This window comes from Talpa occidentalis, unplaced genomic scaffold (genome assembly GCF_014898055.3).
Source record: "Talpa occidentalis isolate TD23 unplaced genomic scaffold, MPIMG_talOcc4v2.1 talOcc4.7, whole genome shotgun sequence".
Taxonomy (NCBI): domain Eukaryota; kingdom Metazoa; phylum Chordata; class Mammalia; order Eulipotyphla; family Talpidae; genus Talpa; species Talpa occidentalis.
The window spans coordinates 90,047,305-90,059,538 of NW_023605083.1; the positions used below are offsets into that span (position 1 = coordinate 90,047,305).

Here is a 12,234-nt window from a genome sequence, read left to right on the forward strand (position 1 = left end):
TTTTGCTGATTTTTACGTTTTGGCTTACCTAAGATGGCAGTTTGACAGGTGAGCAAAGGGAGGCTCAGGGCAGTGAATCACCCACCCAGAGAGTCAGTGTCCAAGCAAGTCTGAGCTGCAACTCCTCAGGCCTGGTTTCCTCAATCCCATGTGAAGCCAGGCACCTCCAGAAACGATTCCCCCCAACAGGCAAGAGTCAATAGGTATCACTCTCACACCCAGTGTCCCCAGCTCTGCTTCGGGAGGGAAGGTTGAGAGATACTGAGTGCTGAGCTGCCTGCAAAGCCCACTCAGCCTGGAACACACAAAGCTCAGCGCCCCTCATACATGGCAGGATTTGCAATGGGACTCAGGAAACTCTGAAATCCAGAGTGGCTGAAACAATGATCCCTGGGCCTACTGTCGTTTCCTTCTGAGAGCTGCACTGCACCCCAAACCTACCTCCCTAGAAAGCCCACACTCTACATTAGGTTAGGGGTGGGGGCTCCCCTCTGAAAGTGCCTGCACCTGTGTGATCCCTGCCCAACCTGGTGAGCGCCCTGATTCCACTCCCTGGCCTGTCTGTGGAGGTGGCTGATGTGGGTGCCCTGCTCTGAATCTTTGCCCTTAGCAGGCCTGCCCTGACCCCTCCACTCCCCTGGCCACACCCCAGTGTGCTTTCCTCTGGGTGACGTCCTGCTCTGGCTGCTTGAGGCCTGTTCTTCTCAGTTGGTGTCCCAGGGCCAGGCAAGGTCTGAGGAGACCTGGGGGTGGATGCTCTGAGATCGACCCCCTGAAACCCCCACCTCCTGTCAGTATCAATGCCAAGGCTGGGACCCCAGAGTCCAGGTCCAGGAGAGGGAAGACTCAGAGGACACAGATCAGTGGTGTCACCCCAACCCCTTACCCTCCCACCCCATCAGGGATCCTGAATGAGGCCCCCATCACTCCCCTGCGACCCCAGGTCTCCTGACCTTGTCCAGTGTTTCCCATCCCCTGGGCTCCTCCTTACTATGGCTTTTCTAGCACTCCGTTCTCCTTCCTCCCCCAACACCACCTACTAGCAGGTTCCCTGGGGTGTGAAAAGCTGGGCTCTGAGTGAGTGCTGGGTAGGAGCTTACCAGGAGGGGAATGATCCCAGTGGAGTCTTCCCTTCTGGCATGGTGGGATGGGGCCAAGGGTGAGCACTTTCCTGCCTGCCTGATGTTCCTCCTGTCCCACCACCCCCTTCCCCTCCCACTGAACTCTCTGGGTCCAGCTGAAGCAATTGCGCACCATGAAGACCACCCACAGCAGTCATTGCACTTGACCCAAACGGGTGAGAAACTCAAAAAGTCCGAGGTCCTGCGGCTTGATATGGAAGCAATCATCTCTAAATTGGACCGTGTAGATGACCTGGATACGGAACAATTGCTTGAAACCCTAGAAGTTAATATTTCTACATCAAGTGAGTAGACAAAGTGCCCTCTGCTTGGTGTCAATCTTCTCTCCCCTCAACACTTCTGCTGCTTTGGCCACACCCCTGAACCCTACTAAGCCTTCTTCTAGTCAGTGACTGGGGCCCAGTCTATCCAAGGAGGGATCGGGGACCAGAGGAGGCAGCGCTTACAGGACCCCTCACATGACAAGTGCATTCCCAGCACCCCATGTGCCCTCACCTGCCCAGGAGGGGTGCTCAGAGCCCAGAGAGGAGGAGGCTGACATTCAGAAGGGCCCTGGGAGGGTGGGGATAGGTGTCCTGTCAGCTGCCAGGGAGACTCTGGCCTGGCCTCCTGGCTCTCCCCCTTCCCTGCTCCGCCTCAGGGTCCCCATCTGTGACATGGGAGAGCAGGAGGCTGCTGCGCTGTGGACTGTGTGAGGGTGAAGAGACCCCACGGGAAACACTCGGCACAGATCTCACACCCAGTAGATGCTCAGGACACAGGAGCCCAGATGCTGTTGCTGCTGCTGCTGCTGTTGCTCCAGCAGCCCCTGGGGGTGGAGGCTCTTCACGCCACAAGGAGACCTGAGGCTCAGAGGGTGTCGGGACTCAGGCAGAGACAGACCCAGGACAGGGTGTGCATTTCCTGGGTCCCAGATCAGGACGTTTGTCCAGCAGTGTCTGTCTGACTGTCCTTTTGCCATTAGTGCCAGGAGAGGTTGGGGAGGGGCCTGCAATGGCTTTGGGGTGTTACAGGGCAACCCCGATATAAAATGGGCTGCCTGACTGGGTCCTCAGCCGTGTGCTTAAAAAGGGACTTACACTGCAGGCACACACAAAAGGTTAATAAAAGGTTTATTTACAAAAAAAAAAAAAAAGGGAAAATGGGGCCTCCCCTGGTGGCTCAGCGGTTGAGCGCCTGGTTGTGAAGCTGCCCACAGCCTCTGCAGCACAGGTTCCATCCCCGGCGGCAGGGCAAGGGTCCCACATGGCTCGCAGACCTCTCCTGGCGCCCGCTGCTCCCCTCAGCAGTGTATTTCGTCAGTCTGCCTGTTCTGTTCCCCGCTCTGGCTCTGGTGAATTCTCTCACCCTCCCGTGCTTCCGACTGTACCCGGTGTTTGTATAAAATTAAAAAAAAATTTTTTTCATTAAAAAAACAAGAAAGGGAAAATGAAGAAATGAATAACTCAGGGAGAAAAAGAGGCAGATAAACTCATGAATGTGTCCTACCCATTCTGCTGACCTGGAATCCCAATGGCATGCTGAGAGCTGGCCAAGAGCCAAGAGCCTTGAAGCCAAGAGAGAGCCCCAAGGTCCACATGTCTGGTTTTATACCAAACCTGGCAGCTTAACTCCACCCTCAAGTCCCAGCAGCCCTCCCATTGGTGATGATGGGATTTGTCATTTCCAGTGTCTTGATGGCTTTGGTCTGGATTGGGGGTGGAGTCCACAAAGCCTGTATGGAATTAGCTCAGGACATCCTTTCCCCCTAACAGGGGGTGTCTACTGCGCTCTCTTGGATACACAAGCCCTGGGAGACAGAGCCATGGAATCCAGAACCACGTTCCTGGGCAGGGATGTCCTGTGCACTGGCTGCTGCTTTGAGAGATCCCCACCCCGTTCCTCCTCACCACAGCTCACCATTGCTTACCTCTTGACTTTTGTTCATAATCTTGCAGACGAGTGTGACAGGGTCTCCCATTTTGCCTTTTGATTTGCATTTATCTTATGATTAGAGATGCTGAGCACATTTTCATGAACTTAGTCATCTGCATATCTGCATATTTTAGAAAATGTCTCTTCAATTTATTGATTTTTAATTGTATTATTTATTTATCTTCCTATACATTTTTAAAATACACTCCCTATCTGGTATATAATTTGCAAATATTTTTGCCCACACCTTGGGTGGTCTTCTCCTTTTGTTGACCCAAAATCCCAGGAGCCCCCTTATGTTGTAATACACAAAAATACTTGGTTTGCGACCTCAGCTACTAAAACCCAGGGAATCTCAGGAGCACTCAGAGGGTCCTTTTATGCTATTGGATGACTGAGCTGGGCCCTAGGAAATTTCAGGTCAGGCCTGGTGACCAGAAAGACAAAGGTTCGCTTCCAGTGACATAGAGGCTGAGAGTTCCAGGATGGGTCCTTTCCTCATGTAAGGCAGAAACCACTCTTGTTCTGGAAGAACTGGGTATACAGTTAAGGAAGTAAGGTTAACAAATCCAAATTCAAATTAGGACTAACATCACCCAACATTAAAATGAGAGTAGAATGCTGCTCAAAGCCAAATGAGACTCCTCAGTGAGAGGGTGTGTCCTGTTGTCAATGATATAGTAGATTGTGTCCCTGGGGAGATCTAGGCCTGCAGTCTGCCTTAAGACAGGTGGGTTGGGGTGTTTGTTTTTTTTTTTTTCATTTGTTCATTCCTTGGTTTGTTTGTTCTTTAGCTAAATCTTTACTGAGATGACTGTACTCTGCACTATAGGCTATTGCTGGGTCTCTGAAGATGATGACGTGGGTGTGTTTATTCTTATCAAAGTTCAGGGGAGGTTGAAAGCATATATTCGTAGAAAGAACAGCAAGGCCTGATATTGTCTTCATGGCACACCTAGGGAAGGGTAGAAAAAGAAGAGAGAGGACGAAACTGCATAGACTGGAGGATATTTAACAAAAGATTTTGGATATTACTGTTCAGTGCACAGTTTCATCTAAGGCTTCCAGGGAGAGGAGCTGAGATTAGTTTCCTCACTAAAGCCAGGATTACATCAATCCTACCCTCGCAATGAAAAGTAACAATAAAAAGAGTTTTCAGGCTGGAGTTTCCTTGTTGGTGAAAGGTTCGGCACAGTAAAGAAATGAAAAGCCAGGCTAAGTTTCTCAAAGATGGTGAAAATCTATTGCACCCCCGGGAGAGATTCACAGACCCAAGGTGGGGGTCGGTGAAGTCGCACACGTTGCCAGTGGGAAGCAGGCTTTTATAGGGCGAGGAGAGGTATGAAACTGGGTTTCCATGGCGGAAAAGATTGGTAAGGAGGAAAAGATTGGTAAGGTGGGAAGAGGTTCATTGTCTGAATTTTCTAGGCAGGCTTCACAATTCCTGCCCCCAGGTGGGCTTCCTGGTGGGCTTTTGCATTCCAGCCTCCTACATTTACCTTTTATACCAGTCTTTTGTTGATGGGAAAAGGGGTGACAGCTCTTGTTTTGGTTACTTCCTGCTGGAAGGGGGCAAATGGAGGGGGGGGTGAGGGGATGGGGGACTGAGGGGGTAGGGTGGGGGGTGGCTCAGACCTGGTCTTCTGCAGGGATGCAAGAATATGGATGGAGAAGAAGTTGGTTAAAGGTGGTACAGAACATTTCCTGAACGCGAGCCTGTATGAATTTTAGGAGGCCCGGAGCAAAAAGAAAAAATAAGTTTATCATGAATATTGGCCCCAAGAGTGGGAGGAGCCATGGGACTAGAATTTTGAAACCAGGTTAATGGAGAGTTGGAGTCCCCTCTTTCCCTTTGCAAGTCCCTGTGTAATTTGTTCAAGGCTTCCACATTTTGTTCTACAATGCCTGATTCATTAATGTAGTAGCATTCTTCCCTTAGGAGCAGGCAAGTGCCTCCTTTACCAGCCGTTAACAAGTCCAAGGGGAGAGTAGCCACCCTAGCTCAGACCGTCCATACAGAGTTAACTGTGGGGCCACCAGAACTTGGACACGTGGGCCTGGAGTGGAAGAATTAACACACTGAGAGAGAGCCATTGCACCAGAAAAAGGTTCCCCTTGTTGTTTGCAGCGCAGAAGTAACCGAAATGCTAGAAGCGCAGGAATGAAAGCCGACAGGGCGTTAGTTTGATAGCAGGGATAGCTGTGACTGGGGTCCCATAGTGGGACTGAGAGTTGGGGAGTCTCGCAAGCAGTATCTGTTATCTTGGTGGTAGTGGTATTGAGATTAACTGGAACTGCCACCAGAAGAGGCCTCTGAAGGGAAGCTCAGAGGAAACAAGAGGAGGTATTAGTCCCAAAAGAGTCATTTCCATACACAGGACACTGGGCTAGGGGAGATTTTGACAAGAAATGCGCATCCTAGAGGGACCCAGGTTATGACACACATACTGTTTGTCTTCAGGGGCACATATGACCCATGATAGATGGTGCCAGGAGGGGTCTCCCAGAAGTTTTACTGCTGTAGGTGTGGGGAGAACAACTGTGTGCGGACCAGTCCACCGAGGCTGCAGTGGCTTTGGTTGAAGTGATTTGAGCAGGACTTGGTCTCCCAGATGCAGTGGTGGGGAAGGTCCGTTGAGAAGGTCGAGATTCGAGACAGGACTGGGTAAATGATACCCAAAGCCGTGGAGACCTGCTGAGTAATCTTTGAGATAAAAGCTGGACCATTATCAGATTGGACAGAGATGGGGAGGCCAAAGCGCAGATAATGTGTTTAAGAAGGGTCTCAGTTACCACCTGAGCCATTTCTCTAGCTGCAGGGAAGGCCTCGACCCAACCTGTCATTGTATCAACCATGGTTAGCAGATATTTAACCTTTTTTTGAGTAGGGAGGTGAGTAAATTCAACCTGCCAGTCCTGTCCGGACTAAGTGTCCACGCAGTTGGTGAGCTGCAAAAGAAGAACTCCCCCTTGAGGTGACACGCGAGCACAGGTTTGACGACGGGAACATATCTGCCAGACTTTTGCACTCAAGGAGGGGTGGAAGAAGAGCAGACTCAGGAATTGAGTAAGTGGGCATGGCCTGATGTGGAGGGTATCGTGGATTTGTTCAAAGACCAAGTCCCCCAGTTTGGCAGGTAGGATCAGAGTGTCGTTTACCATAATCCACCCCTGGGATATCTCAGTTCCTCCTTTTGACATGAGGAATTGGCGTTCATTAGGCTCAGAAGTCGGAGTGATGAAGTGGACCAATAGAAAGAGGATAGGGGCAGGGCCTGCGGCAGAGTCACTTGTGCGAGCCTGTGCCGCTGCATCAGCCTTGTTGTTACCTGTGGTCACATAAGAATCGTCAGTTGGTGTCCTTTCCAGTGGATAATGGCGACTTCAGTTGGAAGCTGCATGGCCACTAAAAGCTTAAGGATAAGTTTAACGTTAATGATGGGGGACCCCTTGGTGGAGAGGAACCCCCTTTCCTGCCAAATCGCAGCCTGACTGTGAGCCATAAGAAAGGCGTATTTTGAATCCATATAGATGTTGATTTTCTTATGTTTGGTGAGGGTCAGGGCCCCGGTAAGTGCTATGAGTTCTGCCTTTTGGGAGGTGGTTCCTCCGGGCAGCTTTCCTGCCTCTATTACCTGGTCGACGGTAACAACGGCCTAGGCAGCCCTCCACTGACTGCGCGCATCTACGCAAGAGCTGCCGTCTACAAACAGAGTCCAGTAGGCATGTGACAAAGGGGAGTCAGCCAAACCCAATTTGGAAGTTTGCATTTTGTCCAGGATTTCAGGACACAAATGAGCGGCAGAAGCGGGGCCAGAGACAGGCAGGAGAGTGGCTGGGTTGGGAGAATTAGACTGAGTGAGACTCACCAGAGGGTTTTTGATAAAGAGCACATGGAAGTCCTGTGAGTGGGAAGGAGTGAGAGTGGAGAGTGAGCTGAAGGCGGGGCAAGGAATGTACTTGGCTGGGTCTTCCCAGAGTAAGTTTGAGTGAGGGATTCCCGGGTGAGCAGAGCTGCTGCCGCCAGGGCTCTTAGGCAAGGTTGCCAGAGCCCCTAATGGTGGGATCCATCTGCTTGGAGAGATAAGCGATAGGACGCAGGGCTGGGCCCAGAGGTTGGGAAAGGCCGCCTGCTGGAGTACCCCGACATTCGTCTGTGAACAGGAGGAAAGGCTTTTCTGGTTCAGGAAGGGCAAGGGCAGGTGCCTTAAGAAGGATATGTCTGAGTAAAAGGAAGGCCCTGCGGACCTCCCCCGGGGATTGGCAATGTCCTTCGGGGGAGGCTTTTGCTGGATCATACAGTGGCTTGGCTAGGAAAGCAAAATTAGGGATCCAGTGACGGAAGAATCCCACCAAACCCAGGAAGGAAAGGATTTGTTCTGCAGATGCAGGGGGGGAAGGTCCCGGATGGCCTGTTTGCGGTCCACTGTAGGCTGTTTGGAGGAAGGAGTTAGTCGAAGACGCAGATAGACGACTGTGGGAATTGCAAGTTGGGCTTTGGATGGGGAGACACGGGTATCCTTTTGAGCATAGGAAGTTGAGGAGTCGTGCAGTGTGTTGCTGAGATTGTGGCAGAGAGGAACTGCAGAGGATGTGGTCAGCAACATATTGGAGGAGAGTGCTGGGTGGAGTATTACCTGACAAGAGATCACTAGCTAATGCCTGACCAACAAATGAGGGCTGTCCCGGAAATCCTGAGGTAGGATGGTCCAGGCCAGTTGCTGGGAGGTGTGTGTCCGGATCGTCCCAAGTATAAGCAAATAGGAAGTAACATTGACGATCCAGAGGGATGGTAAAAAAAAAAAAGCATCTTTGAGGTCAAGTACAGAGAAGTGTGTGGTAGAAGACGGTATATGAGACAGAAGGGCGTAGGGGTTTGGCACTACGGCATGGATAGGCACCACCACCTCATTGATGAGGCAAAGTTCTTGAACTAGGCGATAAGAACTGTCAGGCTTTTTAACAGGGAGAATGGGAGTATTACAGAGAGAGTTGATAGGAGTAAGGAGTCCCTTTCCCAGGAGTTGTTGGATGATGAATTTGAGACCCTGATGGTATGTGAAAGAAATTGGAAACTGGGGGCAAGAGAGAAAGGAAGAGGGATCCTGAAGGCAAATGAGGACTGGGGTATAATGGGTGGCAACAACTGGGGTAGAGACATCCCATACTTGGGGGTTAACTAGGTCTGGCAGTAGAGGGGTGTCCTGGGTTTGGGGATCTTAGTCAGGTAGCAAGGGGAGGATGAAAGCTTCTGCCTGGTCAGGAGACCATGAGATCATAGCTCCCAATTTGGCCAGCATCCTGTCCTAATAAAGGGTGGGGCACGTGGGCAGGACTAGGAAGGAGTGGACCAGGAGCGAGAAGGATAAGTTTGACTGGAATAGGAGGGAAAGACAGAGAAGGTAGCCCCTGTGTCAACCAGAAAGGAGATGGGCTTACCTGCTGCCTTGACCAATTACCCTGGGCTTCTCGAAGATCACTGGGGTCAACAAGTCCGGGCCTCTTCAGTCCTCAGCCGCCAAACCCAAGACCACGGGTGGCGAGAGTGGCAGGGGCTGGAAGGACTGGCCCACCACAGCCAGGCATGGAGGGACAGTCACTTTTCCAGTGACCCTGGACACTGCAGATGGGGCACGGTCCTGGCGGAGGGCGGGGTTGGGGCATTGACTGGACCACATTTGAAGCAGGATCCTGGGGGCAGCCTACCATATGGAGCGTCAGGTGTCCACCTTGATCCAGTCTTTGGAGGAGCATGGCCTGGCGGTCTCAAGGCAGCCACCAGGACTTGTGCCTGGAGTTCAACCTTCTGGCAACTACAGAGTTCCATCTCTGCCCTGTCCTGTTCCTCCTGGTTGTTAAATACTTTGAAGGCCATATTCAGCAGATCCCAGATAGCGGTTTGAGGACCATCCTCAGCCTTCTTAAGCTTTTTTCTAAAGTCAGGGGCTGACTGGGATATAAAATGGGTAGCCAGATCTGTGGTGCCTCCAGGTGAGTCAGGGTCAAGCCTGGTGTGGTGCAGGAGCACTGGGGGCTAAGGAAGGCAGCAGGGTTTTCTGAGGCAGACTGCGTAATCTCCCTGAGCTTATCAAAGTTTATAACTTTATGTGCTAACACTTGGAGACCAGGTAGGAGACAGGTAATAAAATGTTCTCAGTGAGCCCTGCCCCAGGGGTCCATGTCTGTGTTAGTCTGGTAGTCCCACCCCAGCTCCTGGTTGGGGAACTGCTTCAGAGCCTGGGGGCATGACTGCATCAGTCAAATGGACTTGAATCTGCATGGTCTTGGGCAGACCTAAAAACACTTCTTTTGTCAGAGGTCAGGGTGGAAGAAAAGGTAACACGGAAATCATGACATGTAAGGTCATAGGCTTGGATAAGACAACGAAATTCTTTGGTGTAGATAGTGGTATCCTTAGTGAAAGAGTCTAGACGCTTTTCAGTCTGGGAGAGATTAGAAGATCCCCAGAGCGGGTGTGGCAGCTAGGAGTTGAAAAAGAAAGAGGGGGGTAGATTGGGTAGCTGAAGGAGGTGAAGACAGAGAATCCAGAGGATCAGAAAATGTTGAAGAGGGTCCAGAGAGGGCGAAGAGTGAGGGAGTCTCGAGACTTGGAAAGTGTGGCAGCCTTTCGGGAAGCCTCACTCCTGAAAGGGAGCGCAAGAGAAAGAAGGCCTGGACATAAGGGATCGATCTCTGGCCATTTTCCATTGTGGTGACAGAAATTGTTTAGGTCTGTAAGGACCGAGAATTCGAAAGTGCCCTGTTCCGGCCAGTGGGTGCCATTATCCAGTTGCTATTGGGGCCAAACAGTGTTGCAATAAAAGGGCCTCCCCGGTGGCGCAGCGGTTGAGCGCTGGGCTGCAAAGCTGCCCACAGCCTCTGTAGCGCCAGTTCGATCCCTGGCTGCCGGGCGAGGGTCCCCATGTAAGGGGAGTCCGCTGACATGGGTCCATGGTTTATGAAACAGCCCACCGAGAAATGGGCTAGGAGAGGAGCCGAATAGCCAGAGGCGAGGGCCTCCTAGGAAGAGGGTCAGGCAGTTGATTTACCCCAAGAATCAAGGCTGGTGGTGGATGTGAGGCATCTGCAATGGAGAGGAGAGGTCCCAGGAATGGGAAGGCGGCCACAGCGCCAGGAGACAGCCTTCCTGGGTTTTTGGCACCAAGATGAAAGGTTTGGCGCAGTAAAGAAAAGAAGAGCCAGGCTAAGTTTCTCAACGATGGGGAAAATTTATTGCACCCCCGGGAAAGCTTCACAGACCCAAGGTGGGGGTTGGTGAAGCCCCGTATGTTGCCGGGGGAGGCAGGCTTTTATAGAGTGAGGAGAGGTCAGGTGTGAAAATGAGTTTGCACAGCGGGAAAAGATTGGAAAGCCAGAGAGAGGTTTATTGTCTGAATTTTCTTCTGCATTCCTGCCCCCAGGTGGGTTTCCTGATTGGCTTTTGCATTCCAGCCTCCTGCATCAAACTTTCAGTTGGTGGAACACTGAGGTGCTGGAAGGGGCAAACCTGGACAGGGCTCTGAAGCCCCAGCACCCCAGCACTTCACTCTCTTCTGTGTCCCTTTGCTGGTCCCGAGCCAGAAACCTACACCCTAAACCAGCAAGGAGACTGCTCCTGAGTCCTGTGAGTCAGTCTAGGAAACTATCAAACAGGAATGGATTTGTGGGGTTGTGTGGTCTACGGAGTTTGTCTGCAGGATGAACAAACAGGGTGGATGATAAGGCACTTCATTCGCAACTGCCATCTGAAGTGGGTAGCAGTCTGTGGCATAGGATTAAGCCCTTGAACCCCTGGGTCCTGTGCTGAGTCTGGGCAGTTCATGTCAGTATTATATTGAGTTGTAGGACACCAGCTGGGTGTCCTAGAGAAAAAAAACACAAACCCTCTTCCAGAATAAACTTCTCTACACATAGAGTCTTAGGGTCCCCAGTGGAGGCTCAAATTCCTGACATCATCCCTTCTTTAGGGCAGCACATCCATCTCCTGCTGGACCTGACTGTCAGAATGTCCTCCAGTGGGTATTGTCCATTAAAAATAGAAATAATCATTATATAATGTTTAAAGGTTTCGATGAGCTGTTGCTGAAATTTTACCACTTGGCTTACCTAAGATGGCCCATTTGACAGGTGAGCAAAGTGAGACTCAGGGCAATGAATCAGCCACCCAAGGAGTCAGTGTCCAAGTGAGCCTGAGCTACAGCTCCTCAGGCCTGGCTCCTCCAGCTCATGTCAAGCCAGGCACCTCCAGAAACTATTCCCCAACAGGAAAGTGTCCGAGGATGTCACAACTTGCACCAGCTGTCCCCAGCTGTGCTTCACGTGGGAATGTTGATTCACTGAGTGCTGAGCTGCCACAGAGCACCCTTGGCCTGGACCACACACAGCTCAGTGCCCCTCATACATGGCAGGATTTGCAATGGGGCTCAGGAAACCCTGAAATCCAGGAGAGGCTGTGTTGTAGAGCAACCCCGATACAAAACAGGGTGCCTGACTGTGGGTCCTCACCCGCACGCTTAAAAGGACTTATCAATGCTCTACTGCAGGCACACGTGAAAGGTTAATAAAAGGTTTATTTACAAGGGAAGGGGAAATGAGGAAATGTACAGCTCTGGGAGAAAAGTGGGAGACAAAGTTTTAAATGAGTCCTACCCGATCCGCCAATCAGGAATCCCAAAATGGCGCTCTGAGAGCTGGCCGCCAGCCAGGAGCCATGAAGCCAGGAGGCAAGCGATAACGAGCCACCCAAGGCCCACGTGTTTGGTTTTTATATCCAACCTGGCTGCCCAACTGCACCCTCAGGTCCCAGCTACCCTCCCTTTAGTGGTGACGAGATTTCTTTCCCAATGTCTTGATGGCTTTGGTCTGGAGTGGGGGTGGGGTCCACAAAGCCTGTATGGGATTAGCTCAGGACATCATTTCCCCCTAACAGCTGGAACAATGTTCCCTGGGACTGCTGTCGTTTCCTTCTGAAAGTGGCTTTGCACCCCACACCCACCTCCCTAGAAAGCCCACACCCCAGCTCTACATGCAGGTTAGGGGCAGGGGCGCCCCTCTGAAGGTGCCTGCACCTGTGTGATCCCTGCCCAGCACGGTGAGTGCCCTGATTCCACTCCCTGGCCTGTCTGTGGAGGTGGCTGATGTGGGTGCCCTGCTCTGAATCTGTGCCCTTAGCAGGCCT

The 12,234-nt window shown here is 51.6% G+C and overlaps 1 protein-coding gene across 8 annotated transcripts in view; it reads left to right on the forward strand.

Annotated features, from left to right (window-relative positions):
- Positions 1 to 12,234, forward strand: part of LOC119233047 (uncharacterized) — a 79,827-nt gene that overhangs the window by 64,306 nt on the left and 3,287 nt on the right. For 7 of the 8 annotated variants that reach the window (XR_008549773.1, XM_054689827.1, XM_054689830.1 and 4 more), the window contains one exon: positions 1,238 to 1,426. The exons of the other annotated variant lie outside the window; for it this stretch is intronic. Coding sequence is in view for 6 of the 7 variants with exons in the window: in XM_054689827.1 (XP_054545802.1) it covers positions 1,238 to 1,426 (189 nt within the window). In the remaining variant the exon portion in view is untranslated. The remainder of the gene's footprint in view (positions 1 to 1,237; positions 1,427 to 12,234) is intronic. 8 annotated transcript variants of the gene reach the window in all.